The sequence below is a fragment of the Pezoporus flaviventris genome, unplaced genomic scaffold, assembly GCF_033815535.1.
Source record: "Pezoporus flaviventris isolate CSIRO_AGI_PZ_B2104156 unplaced genomic scaffold, CSIRO_AGI_Pfla_v1 ptg000188l, whole genome shotgun sequence".
In the NCBI taxonomy this organism is placed as follows: domain Eukaryota; kingdom Metazoa; phylum Chordata; class Aves; order Psittaciformes; family Psittacidae; genus Pezoporus; species Pezoporus flaviventris.
Window position 1 is genome coordinate 1,095,078 of NW_026892736.1, and position 22,563 is coordinate 1,117,640.

The 22,563-nt window shown below is 45.0% G+C and overlaps 1 protein-coding gene across 1 annotated transcript in view; it reads left to right on the plus strand.

Moving 5' to 3' along the window:
- ATRN (attractin) overlaps positions 1 to 22,563 on the plus strand; it is a 173,396-nt gene that overhangs the window by 110,562 nt on the left and 40,271 nt on the right. Inside the window, exon 25 of the mRNA XM_061440957.1 lies at positions 17,677 to 17,738. Within this exon, the coding sequence (XP_061296941.1) occupies positions 17,677 to 17,738 (62 nt within the window). The remainder of the gene's footprint in view (positions 1 to 17,676; positions 17,739 to 22,563) is intronic.

The window sequence follows — 22,563 nt, forward strand, 5'->3', positions numbered from 1 at the left end:
CAGCTCTACAATATTACACCAAGAGCAAGGAAATTAAATGCAGAAACTCCCAGAGGATTCATTTCCATGGATTTCAATCCCCACAAATCAGCTCACCCAAAGGTGAATCATCCCTTCTGGAGCTGACAAGTAGTTAATGGTGAGAATTTGAACCTCTCTTTAATAGTGGTGCACATGTCAGCAGTTCTTAATAACATTTAAAGTGGTGTGTATTTACCTGGAGCTGCTTCCAGTGGGTGAGTCCCTCTCCTGAATGCAGAGGGTGAAAATCAGAGTTGCTAATATAGCAAACTTCAACCCCTTTTAATGCCTGTATGCTTTCTGCTCCATCACAGCTTACTGCTGCTGGTGTTTCCTACCACTCACTGAATATAAGTCTGTGTTCTTGTCTTGTTTCATTCCCAAGCTATTGTTCGCATTAACATTCTGTCCCATTTGATTTTAGATCTTTCTCCCAGATCCAGAGCCCTCACTAGGAAGTCCTTTTGCATTGATCTCTCCTTTCTGAGTGTCTGGAAGTCGCCTAGGAGTTGATTAAGGGAAAACCACAGTTTGTAATTGTGTCATTAACTGTGAATTGCCTCCACTCTTTCCCTCACATTGGTTGAAGTATTTTAATTTCAGTGTGCTTAAACCTTAATTATGAGCCAAATGCTTCAAGGAACAAAAAGAAGCAAATGGATTTTGCAGCCTTTTGCATACAAAAGACACCATTTGTAAAATCTCCTCCTATAGTCACTACATAGTCTTTGCTTGACAACTCATTACAGGATCCCAGACTGGTTTGGGCTGGAAGGGAGCTTAAAACTCATCCAGTTCTGACTCCCACCACGGGCAGGGACCCCTTCCACTAGAGCAGCTTGCTCCAAGCCCCTGTGACCGAACCTGGCCTTGAACACTGCCAGGGATGGGGCAGCCACAGCTTCTCTGGGCACCCTGTGCCAGCGCCTCAGCACCCTCCCAGGGAAGAGCTTCTGCCTAAGAGCTCATCTCAATCTGCCTTCTTTCCATTTAAGCCATTCCTGCTTGTCCTGTCCCTGTAGGCCCTTGTATCATCACCATGACTACGTAACATCTCTGCACATGCTGCTTGGTGGAGCACTGCAACACCACTAGGCAGCTTATACTGTTGAAGGACGTGAGTGTTTGATAATCAGTGGAAAATTTCCAAGTCACTTAAATTGTTTCCTTCCACTCTGATTTCATAAATGCTGTAGTAGAAGAACAGCTAAAATTGCCTCTGCTGCCTACAGTTTGTAGTTTCTCAAAGTTTTGCATGGGCTGCTGAAGCTATTTCCTGGGTTCCTCCAGTTGATTTATTTCAGGACTGTGGGTCTGTATAGTCTCTTCTAAAGCTTAATTCCCTTCTACACAGGAAGTTAATGCACTGTGGATAGCTTAATTCATAGAATCATATCATAGAATTATAGATTGGTTTGGGCTGGAAGGGACCTTGAAGCTCCTCCATTTCCAACCCCCTGCCACGGGCAGGGACCCCTTCCACTAGAGCAGCTTGCTCCAAGCCCCTGTGTCCATCCTGGCCTAGAACACTGCCAGGGATGGAGCATTTACATGTCTTATCATCATTCCTCTCAATGTTTCAAAAGACACTGTCTGCTGCCATAGGGAAATATTTATGATCCCACCCCACGTGTTGAATTGCTGCCTTGTTCCTCTGCTGAAACTGTGAATGGTGAAGTGAAAGGTGGAAGCAATCCATCTCCCTTAACTTGATCGCTGCTTCCAAGGAGCTGCCAGAAGTTCAAGCACAGAAACCATACCAAACAGGTGACCTGGAAACTGAGGAGAACCTCAATTGTTCCATCCTTAAATCAGCCTTTCATGCTTTTGAAGCTGCTCCAGGTGACCATCACTATCCTGTGTGTGCACACAGTGCTGTGTGTGAGGAATGTGATGTGAACCACTGGATGCAAACCTCTTGGATGATGTACTCTATAACAAGCTACCTGCCTTTGGGTCCCTCCCGTCACTGCCTTATGTTGCTGTTGTTCTGGCAACAGACATTGCCAGGATGACTCCATCCAAGCTGGGAAGCTGAAATGTGCATTTTAATGCTCCAGTTAAGAGCTGCACTGCTGTGATTTAATAAGATCTCAAATAGATGTGGGAGTGCAACTCGGCTCTGGATAAAGCTTCCAGCAATGGCACTTTCTTGGCTTTGAGTGCTTTGTGTATTATGCCTGTGACTGCTAATTTTGATACAGTTTTAAGACCTTTTCTTCTTTCCTTAGTTGTTAGATTAAGGGAACATCCTAAGCTCTGCTTATTCCCATACATCAAAAGACTCCTCCTCTGCCTCTCATTTTGAGTTTGCTCTGGGTCTGTGTTACTTTCTCTAATGGGCTCCTTTGACCTGTATTGCTGTTCCCACTGGTTTACAATGGTATGCTGAACGTCTATGTAGGAATGTAAGAGAGCAGATTCTCTGCATCTGTTTGGCTTTGCAGAGCTGGCAGTGACACTGTAAATGTGTCTTTTCCTTAAGCCAGTACGTATTCCCTGTGTTAGTATGTAGGCAGCGTTCACGTGGAGCCATATGCTGCTGGTGTCAGCTGGATTTCAAAGGGGAGATGAATTATAAGCTAGGTTCTTCTCAGGAATAGCTGTCTGGCTGATTAAAGCAGGTTCATTTTCTCTTATGCTGAACGTGGCTTTTTAAGTGGGAAAGAGTAGCCAATATTTTCTCAAGTGCCAGGAATTCCATTCCTGAAAAGACTTCACGGTCCTCAAAGCTCTTAGTCCTTAGCATCATTATCTTAATGTTACATGGTTCATGTGTCCAGCGGTGTGCAGATAGCGACATCTTCCAAGTTCTCATTTTTCAGAGGAGATCTCCTTCCTTAAAGCAGTTTTGGATTTGAATTTCTCCTCCTGACACTCTTTCCCCTATCCTTCTATTTTTCTTGGCTCTGTTACCCGTAAAGCAGGTGGTCTCCATTAGCACCAATCTTAATACCAGTTTCAATTAAGCTTTCATTTTACTTGCCATTCGGTGTTTAATGTGGTTCAGGAAGCATTTGTTTTCTTGCAGAGTTAAATGATGGATGGCACTTTGCTACAGCCAAGGAAGGTGTTAGGGTACCCTTAGCTCCTGCCAGACGAGGAAGACTCAGAAACAGAACTGGAGGAATGTCACACCCCATGCTCCCACCTTCCTTTTGTATTCAGCTTTCAACCTCTTTGAGGTGACATGAATAGCACCAGCAGTGCTGCTCTCTAGGGTTACCTCAGTGGGGTTTACGGCCTAATGAAAAGGCTTTGATAATGCACATAATAAGATGGAGAGAAGAAACCGAACCGCAGTTAAAAAGCAGGGTCTGTAACTGACTCTAATCCCCTGATTTGTCTCTGGAGGAAGCGCTGTGTATTTGATACAGGGCATAAATATCCCTAAGGAGCAGATATGACCCATGGAGGTGTCCAGCCTTCCTCTGAGTTAATGTCATTCTGTAATCAAAAGCTATGGGTTAATGGAGTGAAAGCTCTCAGTAAGGGCAAAGGGAAGGAAAAAGTATCTTTGTTGTTGGCCAAAGAGAATAAAATACATATAGATAGGTAGTGATTGCTTTGATAAAATAATTATGTAGGCTTGAAACCATACTGAGGCTGGGGATCCCGCTAGCATTCCTGCCAGGTCCTCAGCGTGCCTCATGCACCGTTAATGAGGAATAGATGTAGGTGCGGAGATAAAATCATCCTCAGCTCTCTGGGCCCCTTCTGTTCCAAACCTGTTCTTTTTCCTTTGCTTCGGGAAAGCAGTGGAATGCCAAAGTTGTTTGCTAATGATGTCCCTTGCCTTTATTTAGCTGTAACTGCAGGTGCTTTTGAGCCCCTTCCGCCGCAGCCCGCTCGCTGCGGTGAGGGCTTTGCTTGAAGCCCAACAATGGAACGTAAATCAATTTGTTAATCTGATGAAATGTGCTGTTGGATGTAATTACTTTTTTGGAGACATGCAATTACATGCTGGTTTTTTTTTTTTCCAGAGCCGGCAAACTGACATCTTCTGCCGGGGAGGGAAAGATTTAAAACACAACAGTTAAATGGTGCTTTAAACCATGAAACAGCTGCTTCCTTTTTATCCGCTCCCGCCGCCTTATTTTTGGCATCAACCGGTGACATTTTTCCCCTTTTAGAAGTTGTTCCTTTTCATATAGAAGTAGTATTTTTGCAAGCAGCTTCTTAAAATCCTTAAAACAGAGGGTTTCTCCCAAAAGCATTTAACCCTGTGCAGGATGGGTCGTTAACTTCAGGGCTTTTCACTGGACATGGTGGCTTCAGCAGTCTTAAAAATGGCTCGCACTAAACTTTCATAGAATCCCAAAGTGGTTTGGGTTGAAGGGAGCTTAAAGCTCCTCCAGCTCCAACCCCTGCCACGGGCAGGGACCCCTTCCACTAGAGCAGCTTGCTCCAAGCCCCTGTGTCCAACCTGGCCTTGAGCACTGCCAGGGATGGGGCAGCCACAGCTTCTCTGGGCACCCTGTGCCAGCGCCTCAGCACCCTCACAGGGAAGAGCTTCTGCCTAAGAGCTCATCTCAGTCTCCCCTCGGGCAGGTTCAAGCCATTCCCCTTGGCCTGTCCCTACATCCCTTGTCCCAAGCCCCTCTCCAGCTTTCCTGCAGCCCCTTCAGGCACTGGAGCTGCTCTCAGGTCTCCCCTTCAGGAGCCTTCTCTTGTCCAGGCTGCCCCAGCCCAGCTCTCTCAGCCTGGCTCCAGAGCAGAGCTGCTCCAGCCCTCGCAGCATCTCCATGGCCTCCTCTGGCCTCAGTTCTGGAGCGTTGTGTTGTTGCATTGGTTTTTTATCCTTTTACCCTTTGAAATCTTGGGGGTTTATGTCTACAACTTGTGCTATACATGGATGAACTGCAGTAACTTGCGTATCGTTTGCCAGGTATGCTATAACACCTTCATGCAGCTTTGGAAGTCTCCTCATGCGGCTGTTGGAAAGCATCAGCTGCATAAATAAGAGAAGGTAGAGGAGAGCAGAGACACAGACTGAGATCCAGATTTAATAATACCAGGAGGATTTCTTCAGATGGGTTGTTTGTTTTGTTTTTTCAGATATGAGCATAAGATATGTATGGATTGTCCTATTTTTAAGGATCTTTCTTTCTGCCCTTTTAAGATGCAGGGCTGGGAAGCACGCTATCAAAACACTTCCGAATTAATGTTCTATGGAAGCAAAGTCCACATTAGGCAGGTGATATCTCCTGGGTGAGGCCGGGGGTGATGGTGTGCTGGCTGCTTGCCCTTGCTGTGCTTTGGTGCTGTATAGCTCTTGAAAATACAGCCTGTTGCTGGCTGAATGTAGATGTAAAGCTGAGGTTCAGATGTAGTTGAGAAAACGAGCCATGGCTGGGAAGCTTTTACAGCTATCCGAAGGGCTGGATATATTTCCTTTTATACCAAAGCTTATTTAAAGAGTCAAAGAATAGTAAGCAGAGTTAATGAAGAGGAGAAAAGCACGCTGCTAATAAAGGAGAAGAAACCAGCAGGCTCAAATGCAACAGTAGATAAAGCCTGGGTAAATCATGGAGGGGGGAATGTATCCTGGGTGAGAAAACCAAAAAGCCTCAGGCTTGTTTAACCAAGAGACATGAAGAGAGAGCCACCAGCGCTGGAATAACAGCCCTCAGATGGCTCTGCGGGTCTGCTCTTGTTCAAAACAAGCCATTCCTGGAATGTCACTAAAACTCCTTTTTCTCTCCCATAGTTTTCCTGACTTCCTATTATTCCATGATGTTTTCTTTAACCATATTGGCAAATCTTGCTCGCAGCAGCCTGGGCAACCAGCATGGAGAGCTGGCATCAGGGGTTTAGTGCAATCGCAGCCCTCTATAATAAATCCCTGCAGGTGTTTGGTGGGTTATTTTCCCGTAAATTGGTTTCTTCTTTCTTTTTACCCCTTAATTATGAGTGTCATCTATAGTTATTTGTTAAAACAGTCTGTTTTGTGTGCAGGACTAGCACCATCCTGGTTCCTATACCTGGCCCCAAACTATCTTTAAGCTACATGACTCTTTTGGCTATGGGGATTGGAATACATCAGAATAGATTGATTTGTCAGTTCAGTTCTTTACTGGGAAGTTTCTCAGGACACAATGGTGGAATAGATGTTCTAGAAAGAGCTTAGTGGTAGATAGTAACTACCTCTCCTTTCTTAATGCCACCATGAGAGCTTATATATGTAGATTGATCATTTTTCCCTACCCAGCAGTGTTGTTTTTCATATTAAGATTTCCTTAGCATAAATTCATGGCTGCAGCTCTCAACAAATAAAACCTTGATGAGTAAAACAGCCCAGGCTGTGATTTCTGACTTCAGAGCTCTCTCAAAGCTGAGGCTGCAGAATGAGGCAGCCCTTTGATCAGTCCTTGCATGAGCTCAGACGCGGTGCTCCACAGCATCAAGTTACCTTTCAAAGAACCTCATGGTATTCCTCTGGTATTATGACGGAAACACGGATCAAGCTCCCAGTGCTGCTGCTTATGGATGTTCATTAAAGCTCTCAGCATCTTAATTTCATAAGTATACTAGTACATAGAATCATGGAATGGTTTGGGTTGGAAGGGAAGAGCTTCTGCCTAAGAGCTCATCTCAGTCTCCCCTCTGGCAGGTTCAAGCCATTCCCCTTTTTGTGTCCCTACATCCCCTGTCCCAAACCCCTCTCCAGCTTTCCTGCAGCCCCTTTAGGCCCTGGAGCTGCTCTGAGGTCTCCCTGGAGCATTCACATTTAAAAAATGCTAAAATGAGTTAAACTTTAAATTATTGTGCCTGTCTTTGCTTCTTTTATCTTATTTTTTTTCTCCCTCCAAATAGGTAGTTTGAAAGTAATTTTGGCTTTGGTTTTTACTTTTTATTAGTGTCACATCACTGCACATAGTAATGCAACAGCAGGTTGGAAATAGCGTGTGGCTTCTGTATTGCTCAGTAATGTGAGAAATATTGTCACTAAAAGGTATTTTTATTTGGTAATTTATATGAATCTATACTTATTTTACCTTGAACTGTATATATAGTTTGTATACGCAGCGTATATAAATATATGTACTTACTTTACTCCTTTATTTTATTAAGGATATAAAGTACTTTGAGTTGCTGTAGAGCCTCCTGCAGCTGGTGCATTGCAAAGCCTTTTGTCATACAGATTGATAAACATTTTTAATCTGTCATCACACACGATCCTGAGAAATCAAAGCATCCTTGGCGAAGGAGGCAGAGCTTTTCTCCCCTAATACCCCCTGCAGCACTGAGCTCGGTCTGTCGTGTGCTCCTAGTGTTTTGTCTGGTCAGAAATGATGCAAGACATAAGGTTTGGCCCATTTCCATCTGTCAGCTAGTTTGCAGCCTAAAAAGAATGGATTTGTTGCTTCGCTTTTCGTTCTGTTCTTGATTCCCTCTTGTGTACTTCCATTGCAAGCTCTTTAGGAAAGTAACTTTTAATCCTTTTCAGCTTTTGGCACACAGATAGTTGTAGGTTGTAAAGCTCATCTTTTTGCTGGACTTCCAGGTTCTGAGGGAATCTTTGAGCTGTTGTGTGCTGAGGTTTTACTGTTTCCCATGTGGAGGCTCTGCAGAAATAGTTGCTATGCTGACGAACGTAACTTCTCCTGCATGCAGATGGTGTCAGAGCTCTGCTCGGTGCGAAGCCAAGGAACGGGATCCTTCACAAATGCGTCCACACAGCAACATCTGATACTTCAGGGAGGTATTTTATAGAATAGTTTGTGTTCCAAACAGCCTTAAAGCTCCTCCAGGTCCAACCCCTGCCACGGGCAGGGACCCCTTCCACTAGAGCAGCTTGCTCCAAGCCCCTGTGTCCAACCTGGCCTTGAACACTGCCAGGGATGGGGCAGCCACAGCTTCTCTGGGCACCCTGTGCCAGCGCCTCAGCACCCTCCCAGGGAAGAGCTTCTGCCTAAGAGCTCATCTCAGTCTCCCCTCGGGCAGGTTCAAGCCATTCCCCTTGGCCTGTCCCTACATCCCTTGTCCCAAGCCCCTCCCCAGCTTTCCTGCAGCCCCTTTAGGCACTGGAGCTGCTCTCAGGTCTCCCCTTCAGGAGCCTTCTCTTGTCCAGACTGCCCCAGCCCAGCTCTCTCAGCCTGGCTCCAGAGCAGAGCTGCTCCAGCCCTCGCAGCAGCTCCATGGCCTCCTCTGGCCTCACTCCAACAGCTCCACATCCCTCTTGTGTTGTGGGACTTCTTCATCCTCTTCTTTGAGGACTTGCATCTGTGAAAAGTGGTTCGCTTTAATGCTCGCAGCTCTCTGGCTGTGTCTAGTTAGGGCATTAGTTTGGTTTGGGCGTTTTTATTTGTACCAGTATTTTTCAAAGTAGCTCAGAACTGCCTTGTCTCCAGAATTATTTTTGCAGTTGCATATAAATCCACAGCCCTCTAAAAGAAGGAACACATCAGCATTTTTCTCTTTAAAGCCTCTCGGAGTGGCAAGAAAGCTCACTCTGTAACCAAAATGTTATCCTCAGCTGCAGATTAAAACCTTTTCTCTTCTTTCTGTGGCGTAAGCTGAGTGCTTTGTGCTTTATGAGTGAGCCCAGCTTTGCTGCTGGAGCTTGTGTTGAGGTCCCCATCCTGGGTAGATGCACCCTTGCAAGCCTCCTGCAGCCTTCCGTTGCTCAGGACAACACATGGGCGCAGGGTCCCTACTGCCAAGGTAGGGATGACTTGAAACAGCACAAATGCATCTGAGGTCCAGTATAAGGGCTGATGTTGTATACACGTTCTGAATGAGTCTTTCCCTTTGGAAGCTGCTGCTTTTAAACCAAGCAGTGGAAAATGTACATTTTTATTTATTTTATAAATGAGGGATTTTATTGCATTGTTTTTCTGAGCTGAATTCCTCTTAAAGGAGTGAATTCCATACCTGCACTTCGTTTACTATGCAAGGTCATTTAGCCAAGAGGGTTTTCCCTCTAGTTAAGCAGTTATAATAGAAATGGCATGAAGTTTCTCTGCTGTGCTTGCAAAGGTACTGTTGCTTAGGTATCGCAGAATTAAGGCAATGTAGGTTGCTTCAAGAATCCCTTTTCAAGTGACTTCTACCACACCTATGGGTCAGTCTTCATGGATAAGTGCAGAGAAGAGTTTGTAAGCACCAGGAATTCCCTTCTTGGACAAAAAAGAAGCTCTTAGGAAGTGAGTTGTTCAGGGGCAAAAGCCATGTGATAACTGTATCCTGGGCTGCACCCCCAGAGCGTGAGCAGCAGGGCATGGAGTGGTTCTCTCCCTCTGCTACGTTGTGGGGAGACAATCACCCCCCTTGCAGTCCTGATCCAGCTCTGGGGCAATAACACCCTTTTCCTTCTGCATTTCAAGCATCATATTTGCACTCCCAAGTTATTCTTGCGGGTGCCTCACCAATGCTTGGGTTTTGGGAGGCCAAGGGTAAGCACAGATTTTCTTCTACCAGCAGTATATGAGATTGGGGGAGTCTTGACCATTCGATTCTGTTCCCAAAGCCTTAAATACTCCCAAAGGAGATTTTTCCTTTCCTCACTGAAATCTGTGGTGCTGTTTACTGCTAGAAGTGATTAATGTTGTTAGTTTCTGTCTCCAGTTGATGATAGTAATTTGTCTGAACTTAATTGCCGTTATCATGAAATGCACTATTTTTAACTTCAGGCGTAAGCGTGAGTGATTATGTGAAGATTCACCAGGATTCAACAACAACAAGTTGAAACAACTGAGTAACTGGTGCACTTGTTTGCAGGCACACAAATGAAGCAGAGTTCTTTGAGTACTGTGCTCTTTGCTTTGGAGCACCAAAACCTGGGGGAGTTGAAGTGCACCTTAGAGGTCATCTTCCCCATGGAAGGGACCCTAAAGCTCATCCAGCTCCAGCCTTCTCCCATGGGCAGGGACCCCTTCCACTAGAGCAGCTTGCTCCAAGCCCCTGTGTCCAACCTGGCTTTGAACACTGCCAGGGATGGGGCAGCCACAGCTTCTCTGGGCCCTCATGGAGTTTTTCATGGTGACTTGGCCATCTCAGGTTGTTGGATCTACTCCTCATCCTCTCGCCTGCTCTCATCCTCTGCCTCTTCACTGAATGTTCTCCCAGGCTTTACAAAGCCAATGGGGATTTTTGCTGAAGTACTTTTAGGAGTTGATACCTACATCTTCAGCCTTACTTTGGCCGCTGTGTCTATGGAGTCACCTGCAAGGATGGACTCGTTGCTGCAACACAAAACACAGGGCTCTGGTAGAAAGTCGCCATCTTGTAGATCAGCCTGAGAAGTTGCACTTTGCACTTCTGGGGCGGAATTATAAGTGTGAATTCCTTCTCTAACCCTCCTTGGAGGCTGCTGACCTCCTGGTTGAGAGAAGAGCTGGGGCAGTACTTCTTAACCCACTGCAGCCAGGTTTATCAGCACCCTTTCCCATCATATAATCCCAGGCCTCTTTGTGTTGGAGGGGACCTCAAAGCTCCTCCAGCTCCAACTCCCTGCCACAGGCAGAGACACCTTCCACTAGAGCAGCTTGCTCCGAGCCCCATCCAGCCTGGCCTTGATGCTGCAGAGGTCTATGGGAATGAATGATCTTTAGCTTTACTGTATTTGCCTGACACTCAGAACTGATTTTTTTCCAGCCCTACCTTATGTTTCTTGTGGCCTTTGGTGCTGGGTGACTGTAATGAGTAGGTGTGCAGGCTCTGAGCTGAGATTGCTATTCCAATTACGGGACTTTCCAGAGCATTGTTTGCTAGTGCACTTTAAATTTAGATGAGCATCACTCTTCCACCCCTGGCTGTTTCTTGAACCAATACTTCCCCTTTGTCATATTTGTGTAGCAGTTTCTTTTGATGCAGAGAAATGGGGGACTCGGTCTCGAGCGCTCTTTGTAATATACAGACAGCTATGCCCATCCTTGCTCTGCAGAGCAACCTGAGGGTTCACATGGGGAGACAAAGCTTTTATAATTGGCATTTCGGAGCCAACTGCCCCAATTAGCTGAAAAGGGACAGCACAGGATCAAGTGTTTGTGTCATAAAGCTCAATGGCTTAGTTCATATTGCAGCAAGCGAGGAGCAAGTCGTTTGTCTCTTTCATTGGTCCTTCGCGCAGGAGCAGCGCGGCTTGTAGTTGTAGGTGTGAAAATCAAATTTTAGTGGGGGTTTTATTGTGGCTTGTTGTAGAATGTAAATCTGAGCCTGTGAAGCCCTTCAGCTGCACCGAGTAGGCAGAAGTTTATCTTCTGCGAAACGTAAAGCAGCAATCTGTTGAGTGTGCTTGGATGCAGATTGGGTTTTAAGCTCCTGATGAGCAATGAGTAATTCTTTTAATGCAAGCAGTGACAGCTCGATCTGGATTTGTGTCTAAGACTTAAATGCTTTCTATGACCCAAGTCTCCTGGTCCTCTAGCTGTCAGATCAGCTGGTGTTGCAGCTATGAATGGTTATCCCTTACTCACATTTGTCAACTTGCAATTGAGCATCACAGCTCCTTCTGACGTCCACACCTGCACCATCAGGGGTGGGTCTGTGTTAGAAACACTCCAGGATCTCCCACCTCTGAATCATAGAATAGTTAGGGTTGGAAAGGACCTTAAGATCATCCAGCTCCAACCCACCTGCCATGGGCAGGGACACCTCACACTAAACCATGGCACCCAAGGCTCTGTCCAACCTGGCCTTGAGCACCGCCAGGGATGGAGCATTCACAACCTCCCTGGGCAACCCATAGAATCAAGGAATGGTTTGGGTTAGAAGGGACCTTCAAGCTCATTCAGTTCCAACCTTCTCCCATGGGCAGGGACACCTTCCACTAGAGCAGCTTGCTCAAAGCTCCCTCTAACCAGGCCATATTGGTGAACACATGAAACAGCAGCAGCATGTAGCAGACCTGATACCACCTTTTAGGTGGTGGAGCTGGATTGCTGGCTTAGCTCAGTGTTCTTTGAAACTCCTGCTGAGTGGTGAGCACCAAGAGCACCACATGTTCTCTGCTATGTGTTTTACTAGAGCGTGTTGTATTTGTGTTTAAAGGAGACCTGAAGCAGGGAACGACGTTTCTCTTGAGCAGAAGAGCAGTTTTCACCACCATCACTATCACAGAGGGCAGAATGAATGTTTTGATGACTTTGGCATGGCTCAAGAATGCTTAAAACCCATTTGTTTTTCATCAGGTCCTTCGACAGCAGTGCAGGCACTCAGCATTCAGGCCACAGCATCCTGTTGCTCTTGTCTGTGTTCTCCAAGGTCAGATTGAATCCTTGCCTCTAACCATAAAAATGGATAAAAAAGAAGAGGCAATGGAGATGCTGAGGAAGAAATAGAGGAAGATGTACGTACATGTCACCTGCAGCTTGTTTGGCTGTTGGCTTTGTCTCTTTGAGAGCCCATGGAGCTCTCAGGCTTCCACTATTACCTGCTACTTCTTCATTCATTAACTTTGTCATTGGGGCTGTATTCATACAAAAGCAAAACAGCCTCAAATCCCTGAATTCCTGTGCTTTTCCATGCTGTGGTCCTATAGACATTCAAAACACAAGTGCTGTAGCATCCTCCCACCTGCTAGCTGAGGTTAATGGATGGAGCAGGAGGGACCTTTTGATATCTCCTGAACGCACAGCAAGCACCGAGCTCCCTAGCCTGCTTCACGTTGTGCCTTCTCTGTTGTGCTTCTCTGGTTTCATAACTTAATTAGACTTCCATTTTCCTCTCCTTCATAATTCTATTCTAAGAGTGTGTCCTCTTGAAAATATCATTTCCAATTTCCCTTTTCCCTCATCCCTAATGCAAAGTAGGGTTTGAGAAGAAAGGCAGCACTGATACTGAGTCACTTAATACAGTTGTTGAGAAAGGCAAAAAAACCAGCATATAAATGCCCCTGAATTGTTAGCAGGGAAAGAAAAGTTGTAAAAACAGTGTTTTCTGTCTTCATTTGTGTCCTCTCAACCATTTAGATCCCCAAAATGTACCAAAATGTGTTAGGAAAATGCCATTCTTGCGAATGGAGTTCAGTTAAGAAGTTTAGGTTAGGAGTACTGATACTATGTATGATATTAGAATATTATGTGGAGTAGTAGAAATTATTTAGGTTTGGAGAGAGATTTACCCCATCCCTGCTGTGGTTATTAGTTGGGCTTTTATTTCTCTAAAATAACAGAAACTTCCAGCACAAGTGAGAACAGTTATGTTGTGGTGCAATATATGCATATAGGAACACTGGAGTGAACGAATGCCATCCAGAGGGACCTCGACACGTTTGTAAGGTGGGCTGATGCCAACCTTATGAAGTTTAACCATGCCAAGTGCAAGGTCCTGCACCAGGGTTGGAGCAATCCCAGGCACAGCTACAGGTTGGGCAGAGAAGGGATTCACAGCAGCCCAAGGAGAAGGACTTGGGGGTGTTGGTTGATGAGAAAATGAACATGAGCCGGCTTCAGTGTGTGCTCACAGCCCAGAAACCAACCGTGTCCTGGGCTGCATCCAAAGGAGCGTGACCAGCAGGGCGAAGGAGGTGATCCTGCCCCTCTGCTCTGCTGTTGTGAGACCTCACCTGGAGCATTGTGTGCAGTTCTGGGGTCCTCAACATAAAAAGGACATGGAACTGTTGGAACAAGTCCAGAGGAGGCCACGAGGATGATCAGGGACTGGAGCACCTCCTGTATGAAGACAGGCTGAGAAAGTTGGGGCTGTTCAGCCTGGAGAAGAGAAGGCTGCGTGGAGACCTCAGAGCAGCTTCCAGTATCTGAAGGGGGCCTATAGGGATGCTGGGGATGGACTCTTCATTAGGGACTGTAGTGACAGGACAAGGGGGGATAGGTTAAAGCTTAAACAGGGGAAGTTTAGATTGGATCTAAGGAGGAAATTCTTTCCTGTGAGGGTGGTGAGGCACTGGAATGGGTTGCCCAGGGAAGCTGTGAATGCTCCATCCCTGGCAGTGTTCAAGGCCAGGTTGGACGAGGCCTTGGGTGCCATGGTTTAGTGTGAGGTGTCCCTGCCCATGGCAGGAAGGTTGGAACTGGATGCTGTTAAGGTCCTTTCCAACCCTAACTATTCTGTGATTTCAGCACGAGTGGGAAGGGTTGTGTTGTGATGCGATATATATATATATATATACACACATACCCATATATATAATATCATTACTAATATATATTATATATAACAGCTAAGTGGGAGGAGTTACTCAAATTTGTTTCTTGCTTTAATGAAAAACCACATTTCTACGGCATTTCTCAGTGGGTTGGTGTAAGTTTTTCTTAGAGGTATATGAAATTCAAGCACTTCTTAATGAGTTCAAAGCATGTGGGAATCAAAAGAACCGAGGCTTAAATAACATTATGGTTGCATTTCCAGGCTTCAAGTGAACTTGTTTCAAAATAAGGACTTGAGTATGAGTCAGCTGGACCCATTTTGGGTACAGAATTGTGCTCTTGGAATGATTCTCAGGTTTCCTTTCTCTTGAAGCACAAACCCAGGTACTAATGCAAACTAGCTCTTGGGCTTTAATCATCCTAATTTGTTTGTCAAAACTGGTAGTAGTCATAGGCTGTAGTTTTAACTCCAGAAGCATTTGGAGTTTGAAATACCAACTGTTACTGGAACATCAGCTGGGTTCAAATTGCTTTCCCTTTACTCAGAAGATTTTGTGGCCGAGTACTTGGCCGTTAACTCCTTTGAAATGTGTGCGTGCTGATTACAAAACCAGGGCGCTTTTGAGGTGTAAAGGCAGCCAGATTTTCTCCTTGGCTCAGTATTTTATGCTAATCAAATAATGAAGAAAACAAAGCTCAGAACTTTACACTTTTCTCCGCTCCATAGCCAGCGATTTCTGTTCATCTAGAAAGCAGCCAGATTTCTGCCATGCTTCAAGTGATGGGGCGTTAAAAGAAGCGTGGTTGGCTGGTTTGCTTTTGCAGGTACTTCTTCAGATCAGATAAACACTGGCTTTATAATATTCCCTGGAATTAATGTAATTAAATTTGGGGTGTTTTGTTCATCTCACTTCCTTGGGGATGCTGCATTTATTCCTAAAAATGTAGTATAAAGCATCCTTGAAGGAAGGTGCAGAGGCACTGGCACAGGGTGCCCAGAGAAGCTGTGGCTGCCCCATCCCTGGCAGTGTTCAAGGCCAGGTTGGACACAGGGGCTTGGAGCAAGCTGCTCTAGTGGAAGGGGTCCCTGCCCGTGGCAGGGGTTGGAGCTGGAGGAGCTTTAAGGTCCCTTCCAACCCAAAGCATCCCCTGGTTCTGTGACATGGATGTTATGAAAGTAGCAGTTTGCTTCTGCAACTGAGCTGAAGTTCTGCTCAGGACCTGGTGGAGGCTCTCCCAGTGCCCAGCACGGGATACACGGTGTTTTCCTGCTTTTTACACTGCTTATTCCTTTGGTACAGAAGGAGTTGATTGGAGGATGGCTAAATGAATCTCCTACTGTCATTTAAACGTAATTAAAAATCCATACTGCAAAGGAATTTGTGCCATCTTTTTCCTGTATCCAAACTGAACCTTCTACTTCTCACAGCTATTTCCAACCAAACTTTCCCTGTAACTGAATTAATTAAGTCCTAGGAACAGATTATATTAGGGGAAATTAAGCTCTAAGTAAGCAAGCCATTAACAATTATGATACTAAATTGCCTGTGACACAGATTGGTCAGGTTTAATAGCAGAAAGTGTTTTCAGCTTGTGAGAAGTAAATTGCAGAAACCAACCTAGGCTCTTGCTTTTTTAACCCATGTATGAGGCACAGATCCTCAGTTGGTCCTTGCAGGAGAAGAGCTCCAACAGGTAGGGAGAAGAACCAGCATGGGTAAAGCATTTATAGTGCTTCTGTGTGAAGAAACCCACATTTTCCTTCTCTGTTTTATTGGTTTCCTACAATTGTATTATCAAAGAATGAGGAGCCCTTCTCTGGTGAGTTGAGAGATGAGATTTCAGCCTCATTAATCTTTCATAGAACCTTTCTTCAAATGAAATGAGGAGATACTTGTTTCTTCTTCTAATTTGGAGCAGGCTTTGGTTTCCATCACAGAAACTGGTCTGGCTGTCTTCAAAGAACTGGCCTGTTAATGAGGTCTTTTAGTTTTGAATGTAAGCTGTTGGTACATAATAAGGTCCTTGTTTTGAAATGCATCTTCTATAGTTGGTCAGCATCATCGTTATTCTCAAGCCGTGTTTGTGCTGAGCATATGTTTGGGGTTTTGGATGTGGTATTGGTGGACTTGGGCAGTCCTGGGGTAACGGATGGACTTGATGATGTGAAAGGGCTTTTCCAAACTAGTTTATGATTCTGTGATTTTAGGAAGGAAATCCTTTGCCTTAAAGAAGCACCAGGATTGTTCCGTGAATATAAACCCATCTCTCTGCGGTTTAGAGCACCAAGTGAAATCGTGCTCTCCGTTTCTCATTGGAAAGCTATTGGGAAGCACTTTATAAAGAAGAAGATCAGCAAGAAGCTGGGTGTTTTCTTGTCTCTTGTAGGCTGCAGTAACTGAGGTCCCCAGCATCTGGTCTGCAGGTTTTGAGCTCGCTTTCCAGCGAAACCGAAGTTATGCGCTGTAAAAAGCTTTCAGGCTTTAGAGCATTTCATTATGCTTACAAGAAAATTGGTTTGGGCAGCTTCTGTGCCAAGTGACAGTGGATATTTAAAGCAAGTACGACAAGAAAAGGTGTTCTAGAGCAAGAGAAATCCAAGCAATGACTCCTTTTGCATGTATTTGTCAGCTTTGGAATGTGACTGTTGCTGGGAGGGGGGGGTTTGTGTTTATGCTAATGGTACCGTGCAATGCAGTTTATTAAGGAAATAAAGAACAAGGAATAACGCCTTAAATGAGTTCAATATCCATGGAAAACTTTGGGAAGTGCAGCTTTCAGTTTGGTTTTGAAAGCAGCTCAGTTCCTTCCTGAAAGAGTTAATGCCCTGTTGTGGTGCTGAGATTGATAGTCAGAGGAAATAGGAGGTACCTGGAAAGAACTTCTGATTCCTAATATTGCTTTCTGTTGGCTTGCCTCCCCTCGGCTTTGTGATTTTCAACCAGGCTCCCTAATCTTTCCCTTTGCCTCCGACCACCTCCCAATTTCCTGTTCGCTTTCTTCCCTCTTTTTTTCATCCAAAATACTCGGTTGTTTTCCCCTTTCCTTTGCAGTTGGAGTGGATTGGAGGAAAGTGAGTTAAGATGAATGCCATAGCTGTTTTTACAGTATCTATTATCTTCTGTGTTTCATGCCTCTTTGCTGCTCTCAGTGTAAGTTCCTTATTCAAGGAGATTTCAATGTATGAATATTGCTTGAATGGGAGCCTGTGTGTGGAACTTGTAACGCTGTACTTTGGGTTGCCGTGTGCACACCGATTAAAGCTGCTCTGTTTCTAGCTTCATGAAACTCCTGTGTTCTAACTTTTTGAGCTAGTGCGTTCCCCATGGTAGTTAATGTGCACTGAAGGTTATTCCTGGGACGTCGCAGGGAGAGGTGTTCCTTGTGTAGGCTCATTTCTTGGGTATATGGTTTCAAAATGATGGGAATTTACAGTTTGCTTTCTTTTCCCTCAGCGTATTTCAGTGCTATTCCCAAATTAACAAAAACGTTACCTGACTGAAGTAAAGGTGTGTTTTATTGTCATTTTCCAGCCCAGCAACAAGGCAGCTGAAATATGAATTTCCTTTTTCAGTAATTGAAAGCATTTGCTTTTCTCTTGCAGATTGCATTCTCGCAGCACAGCAACTTTATGGACCTGGTACAGTTCTTTGTGACATTCTTCAGGTACTTCTCCTTTATGTTTCTTCTTCAGGAAGGCTCTTTGGGTTCGAGTGCGGTGGTTGGTTTTCTTTGGTTATGGGTTTTTTTTACTTAAGCATCCTGCTTGCATCACAGCCCAGAAAAGGGCAATCTCCACTCCGTGTAAAGTATTTAATGAGGAAATATGTTGAGAAAATTGGATGCCCATCTGTGCATCTTGTGCTGCGCATGCAAGGAAGGGGAGTTTGGAGGTGGGGAGGGCGTTTTGACATGGAGAACTTCTAAAGTGCTATAGAAGACACCTGAGTTACTACCATAGTAATGTGTGACTTGGAGGAACTGCAGCTACTCCTACGTTACTAGACACAAATCATAAAGTAAGGAAGTGATTTTGCAAAGAGTTAAGCATGGGTTGATTTCAGGCTCTTTAGGTGGCACCTTTTGGTTTTCAGCTGGACTCTGAGAGCACGTCAAGTTAAACACAAGCATACATTTCAGCGTTGGAGCTAAACACCCTCCTGTCCTTCTGCTGCTTGGTGAAGTTCATTTGTGGTGTGAAGCAAATGGGTGATTCCACAGGAGTTGGAACCAACAGACTCAGTTTCGATACTTGGTTTGTCTTCCAGCCTTCAGAAAGCATATAGCCCTAACAAAGAGGTTAAATATCTCCTGAAGCAGAGCAGAACATTGCTCTAAGGCTTCAAAATCTACTGTGTTAGCCTCTATTTTAGGAACTGTTAATACTCCACATATATAAACCAATACTTGATCAATAAGAAGTCCCTCAAAGGGATATACATGGAGTAAACAGTACTCCAGATCTTAAAATGTGGTTAAGGGAGGCAATATGATGCCCATTTAAAAATGAGCAGTGGGAATAGTACCATAGAATCATGGAACAGTTAGGGTTGGAAAGGACCTTAAAATCATCCACTTCCAACCCCCTGTCATGGGCAGGGACACCTCACACTAGACTGTGTCACCCAAGGCTCTGTCCAGCCTGGCCTTGAACACCTCCAGGGATTTCATGCTAAATTTAGGTAAAGCAAGGAGCTTCAGATGGGTCCTTCAGACAAGTGGGTTAAATCAGTTTTATGTTTTTAGGATGTAGCTTTTGCAGAGTTGAATGTGCTTTAGTACAGTCCCAGGTGAACAACAGGCTGGGATCACCACTTTGCTTCCACTGATACGGTGTAAATGCTCACTCCTGGATCAGACTTAAGCATTTGTTCTGCTGAATCCATGACAGTCGAGGTCTTCCCTAAAAATCTTGGTGGCAGGTAATTGCTTATAAGGAGAACAAATGGGGAAGCAGTTGGTTCCTTAATTCCTTTTCGAAGGCATAAGATCAATCCACACTATAAAAATCTCCCATAGTTCTTTCCAGACCCAGATCCACCTGCCTATGAGAGTTTGAAACTCTTCAGTAAGAGTGATTCCTCCAGTTCCATTGTTGGAAGAGAATCATAGTTTGAAGCAGAAGAAAGGTGATTTATAAATCCCGATGAGCACATGCAGCTGAAAATACGTGTCCAACAGTCAGTCAGGCTGAAGGTAGTCAACAGTGCTTTTCCTTCCCTCCATCACTGCTACCATGGAGCTTCTTGAGAAGTAATGTTGCAGTATTAAGAACCTACTATGCCAAAAGAATAAGGAAATGTGTATTTGGGAGAAGAGAGTTTATTGGTGTTTTCCAAGGAAGCATTTATGATGTATTAAAAGCGCTTTGATTCTTTAACTGTAGCTACTGCTTAGTTCCTTTTCCTCTTTTATTTTACAACTCACTAATTAAGCAGTATATTAGAACAGCATGATCCATCTCTGCTATTTGTAGGGGAGACTATTGAAACGCTGGCATTTTTAATGCTCCAGGGTGCCTTTCGTAATTACACTTGAATCCAAGTTAGATCATAAATAAGTAATATCTGATAGCCCCCTGTGATGTTAATGAGATGGAGTTGGCTGAACATTTACACACGGAGTAGAGGCAATGAAAATGTTTCCTGCAAAGCCTAAAGACAGTTGGTAAAACCACCTCTGGGGCACAGGCTACCTCTAACCAGGAAACTGAGATAAGTATCAGTACTTGGAGTACAGTCATAGAATAGTTTGGGTTGGAAGGGACCTTCAAAGGTCATCTAGTCCAACCCCCCTGCAATGAGCAGGGATGTCTTCAACTAGATCAGGTTGCACAGAACCACATCCAGCCTGGCCTTGGATACCTCCAGGGATGCCGTATCTACAACGTCTCTGGGCAGCCTGTTCCATGTTTTACCATGATGGACACAAAAAGAGAGTTTGTTCTGGAAAGTGGATGTTTAGAATGACTTTCTGTTGGCATGTTCAAGGGTCTGGCTTCATTTTGCCATTCTGCAGGTAGTTCAGGGGATTTTTTTCTGTGCTGGTGATGCTGTGGCACATTGCATCTTCTAGAGGCCACATCCTCCGTTGTAACCCCATCCTAAATGTGCTCTTCCACCATGCTGCTGGAAGAAACAGCTGTGCCTTGAGCTGTGGGAAACCAGGTAGCAAAACATGGGGGTTAGGTTTTCAGTGTCACTGGTGATGATTGAGGTCAAGTCAGTCCTTCCAATGGGCACTGCAAACCAAGCTGGATTGCCAGACTCCAGCACTGCTGAGTTTATGGGGTATCTCAGGCATTGGCTGGACGTGGTGGGGCACCTAATGTGATGGAGAAGCCAGAAACCTGACTATGCATTAAACAACGTCAGTGTGGGGCAGGATGAAACGGGTCTGCTGGATTTGATTCCCATTTCATGAAGAGCCAGACGACTGTGGGTTAGAGGTGGGGTGTTCCTTATGTCTGGAGGTGCTGTTCTACTTGTGGAGCTCCTTCTGGAGTCAGTGTTCAATACAAAGCTGGGCATGTGGCTGTGTGTTACCAGTACTTACGTTGCATCATGTTAGCGTTTTATTTCAAGCTGTGAAAATGTCAGTGGATAAAGGTTGGGTAGAACGGTGCAGTTATGGGGTCATTAATACTGCGCTGTAATTGGAGCTGCAGGAGCAATGATGTTCTTAACGTTTGCAGAGCTGGATGAATTGCAGGCAAGCTGGGTTTTTCTGTTTCCTCCTCTTTGCTTTTCATAACATAGCTCTTTACTTTACAGATGTCCTGGGTTAACAGATATTCCTAGAATCCCAGGTTGGAAGGAGCCTCAAGTGTTATCTGATCCAACCTTTCCAGGCAAAGCATCACCTAGACCAGATGTTCCAGGACCCTGTCCAGCCCAATCTTAACTGTGTCCAACACTGGGGAATCACCACTTCCCTGGGGAGAATATTCCGATGGTTGCTCCCACTGGCAAATATTTTCCTCTTGGGTCCAGTTGGAATCTCCCCAGCAGTAACTTGCACCCATCACCCCTTGTCTTTCCCATGGGACTCCTTGTCCAAAGGGAGTCTCCGTCTTCTTTGAGCCACCCTTTAAATACTGGAACATGGTGACAAGGTCTCCCTGAGCCTTCTCTTCTCCAGGATGAACAGTCCCAGCTCTCTCAGCCTTTCCTCAAAAGGCTTCCCAGCCCTTGGATCATCTCTGTGTCATTTCTCTGGGGATGAGTTTTGTGTTGTTTTTCAGCAGATAATTTGAGCTATTTTGACCATCTCTAGTAAGTATGTGTGCTTCCTTATCTTCAAAAAATCCATGTCTGCCACCACACCTATCTATAAGAAAGATGGCAAGAGACTTTTTAGTAGGGCCTGTAGCAGTAGGCCAAGGGGAATGGCTTGAACCTGCCCAAGGGGAGACTGAGATGAGCTCTTAGGCAGAAGCTCTTCCCTGGGAGGGTGCTGAGGCGCTGGCACACACAGGGTGCCCAGAGAAGCTGTGGCTGCCCCATCCCTGGCAGTGTTCAAGGCCAGGTTGGACACAGGGGCTTGGAGCAAGCTGCTCTAGTGGAAGGGGTCCCTGGAACTGGATGAGCTTTAAGGTCCCTTCCAACCCAAACCAGTTGGAATCTGATTCTTTTCTAGAATCTTATCCTAAGCTTTGTTAACTGATTTACTGCGGAGTTCTGATGTCTTCTGCTGCACTTCTGGGCCCTCATATGCATAGTTTTACCCCATTTCTCAACTGTTGTATGTCTTTTTTTTCATATCTCCTCTTCAGGCATCCTTCTGAGGGTGCTCATCGCTGGCTTTCTCTAGTTCCATCTTAGTCTCACAGTGATGGTTAGAGAAATGGGCCTGTTTCCTGAATGGAACAAAAGTTGCCAGTTTTGTGTTTTCATCACATCAAACATCTTGTGTCTCTCCTAAGGTCCGAATATCGAACAGTGTAATTTTAGTTTGGTGCAAACACTTGGCCTAGTTCCTCAGATGACTTATGAGAGAGCAGTATTGGTCTCTGTGCAAGTCAGGCAGATGGTTTAATGTGCTGGATATTGTTTTTCCTGGCTGTAAGCGTTTACCCGGTGTTTTCAATAAGTGGGAATGACCTGTGTCAATAATTCAGATCTAAAGTTGTGCTGCAGATATGTTATTCACTCTTTTTTGCTTATTAAGTATTTTCTTTGCTGCAGCACAAATGGCATTAGTGCATAATGTCTAAAGTACAGTCTGAAGCCCTTTTGGAGGAAAAGGAAGAGCTTGGGAGTATCTTCACATTATATGTAACAAGAAAGAAGTTTAACGGTGCAGCATCTCTCCTGTGTTCCATGTTGTCTTCATCACTCTCTACTTTGTCCTCCACAGTGATCACCTGCAGGCCAGAGCGCTGAGGCCGTTTGGTCTCTCCTCCATTCCTTAGTCCCACTGTTGTCTGCACTTATTTATGCTTTTGGACTTGGAAGTCTCCTGTGACAACATCGTGGTTTAGGGGGTGATA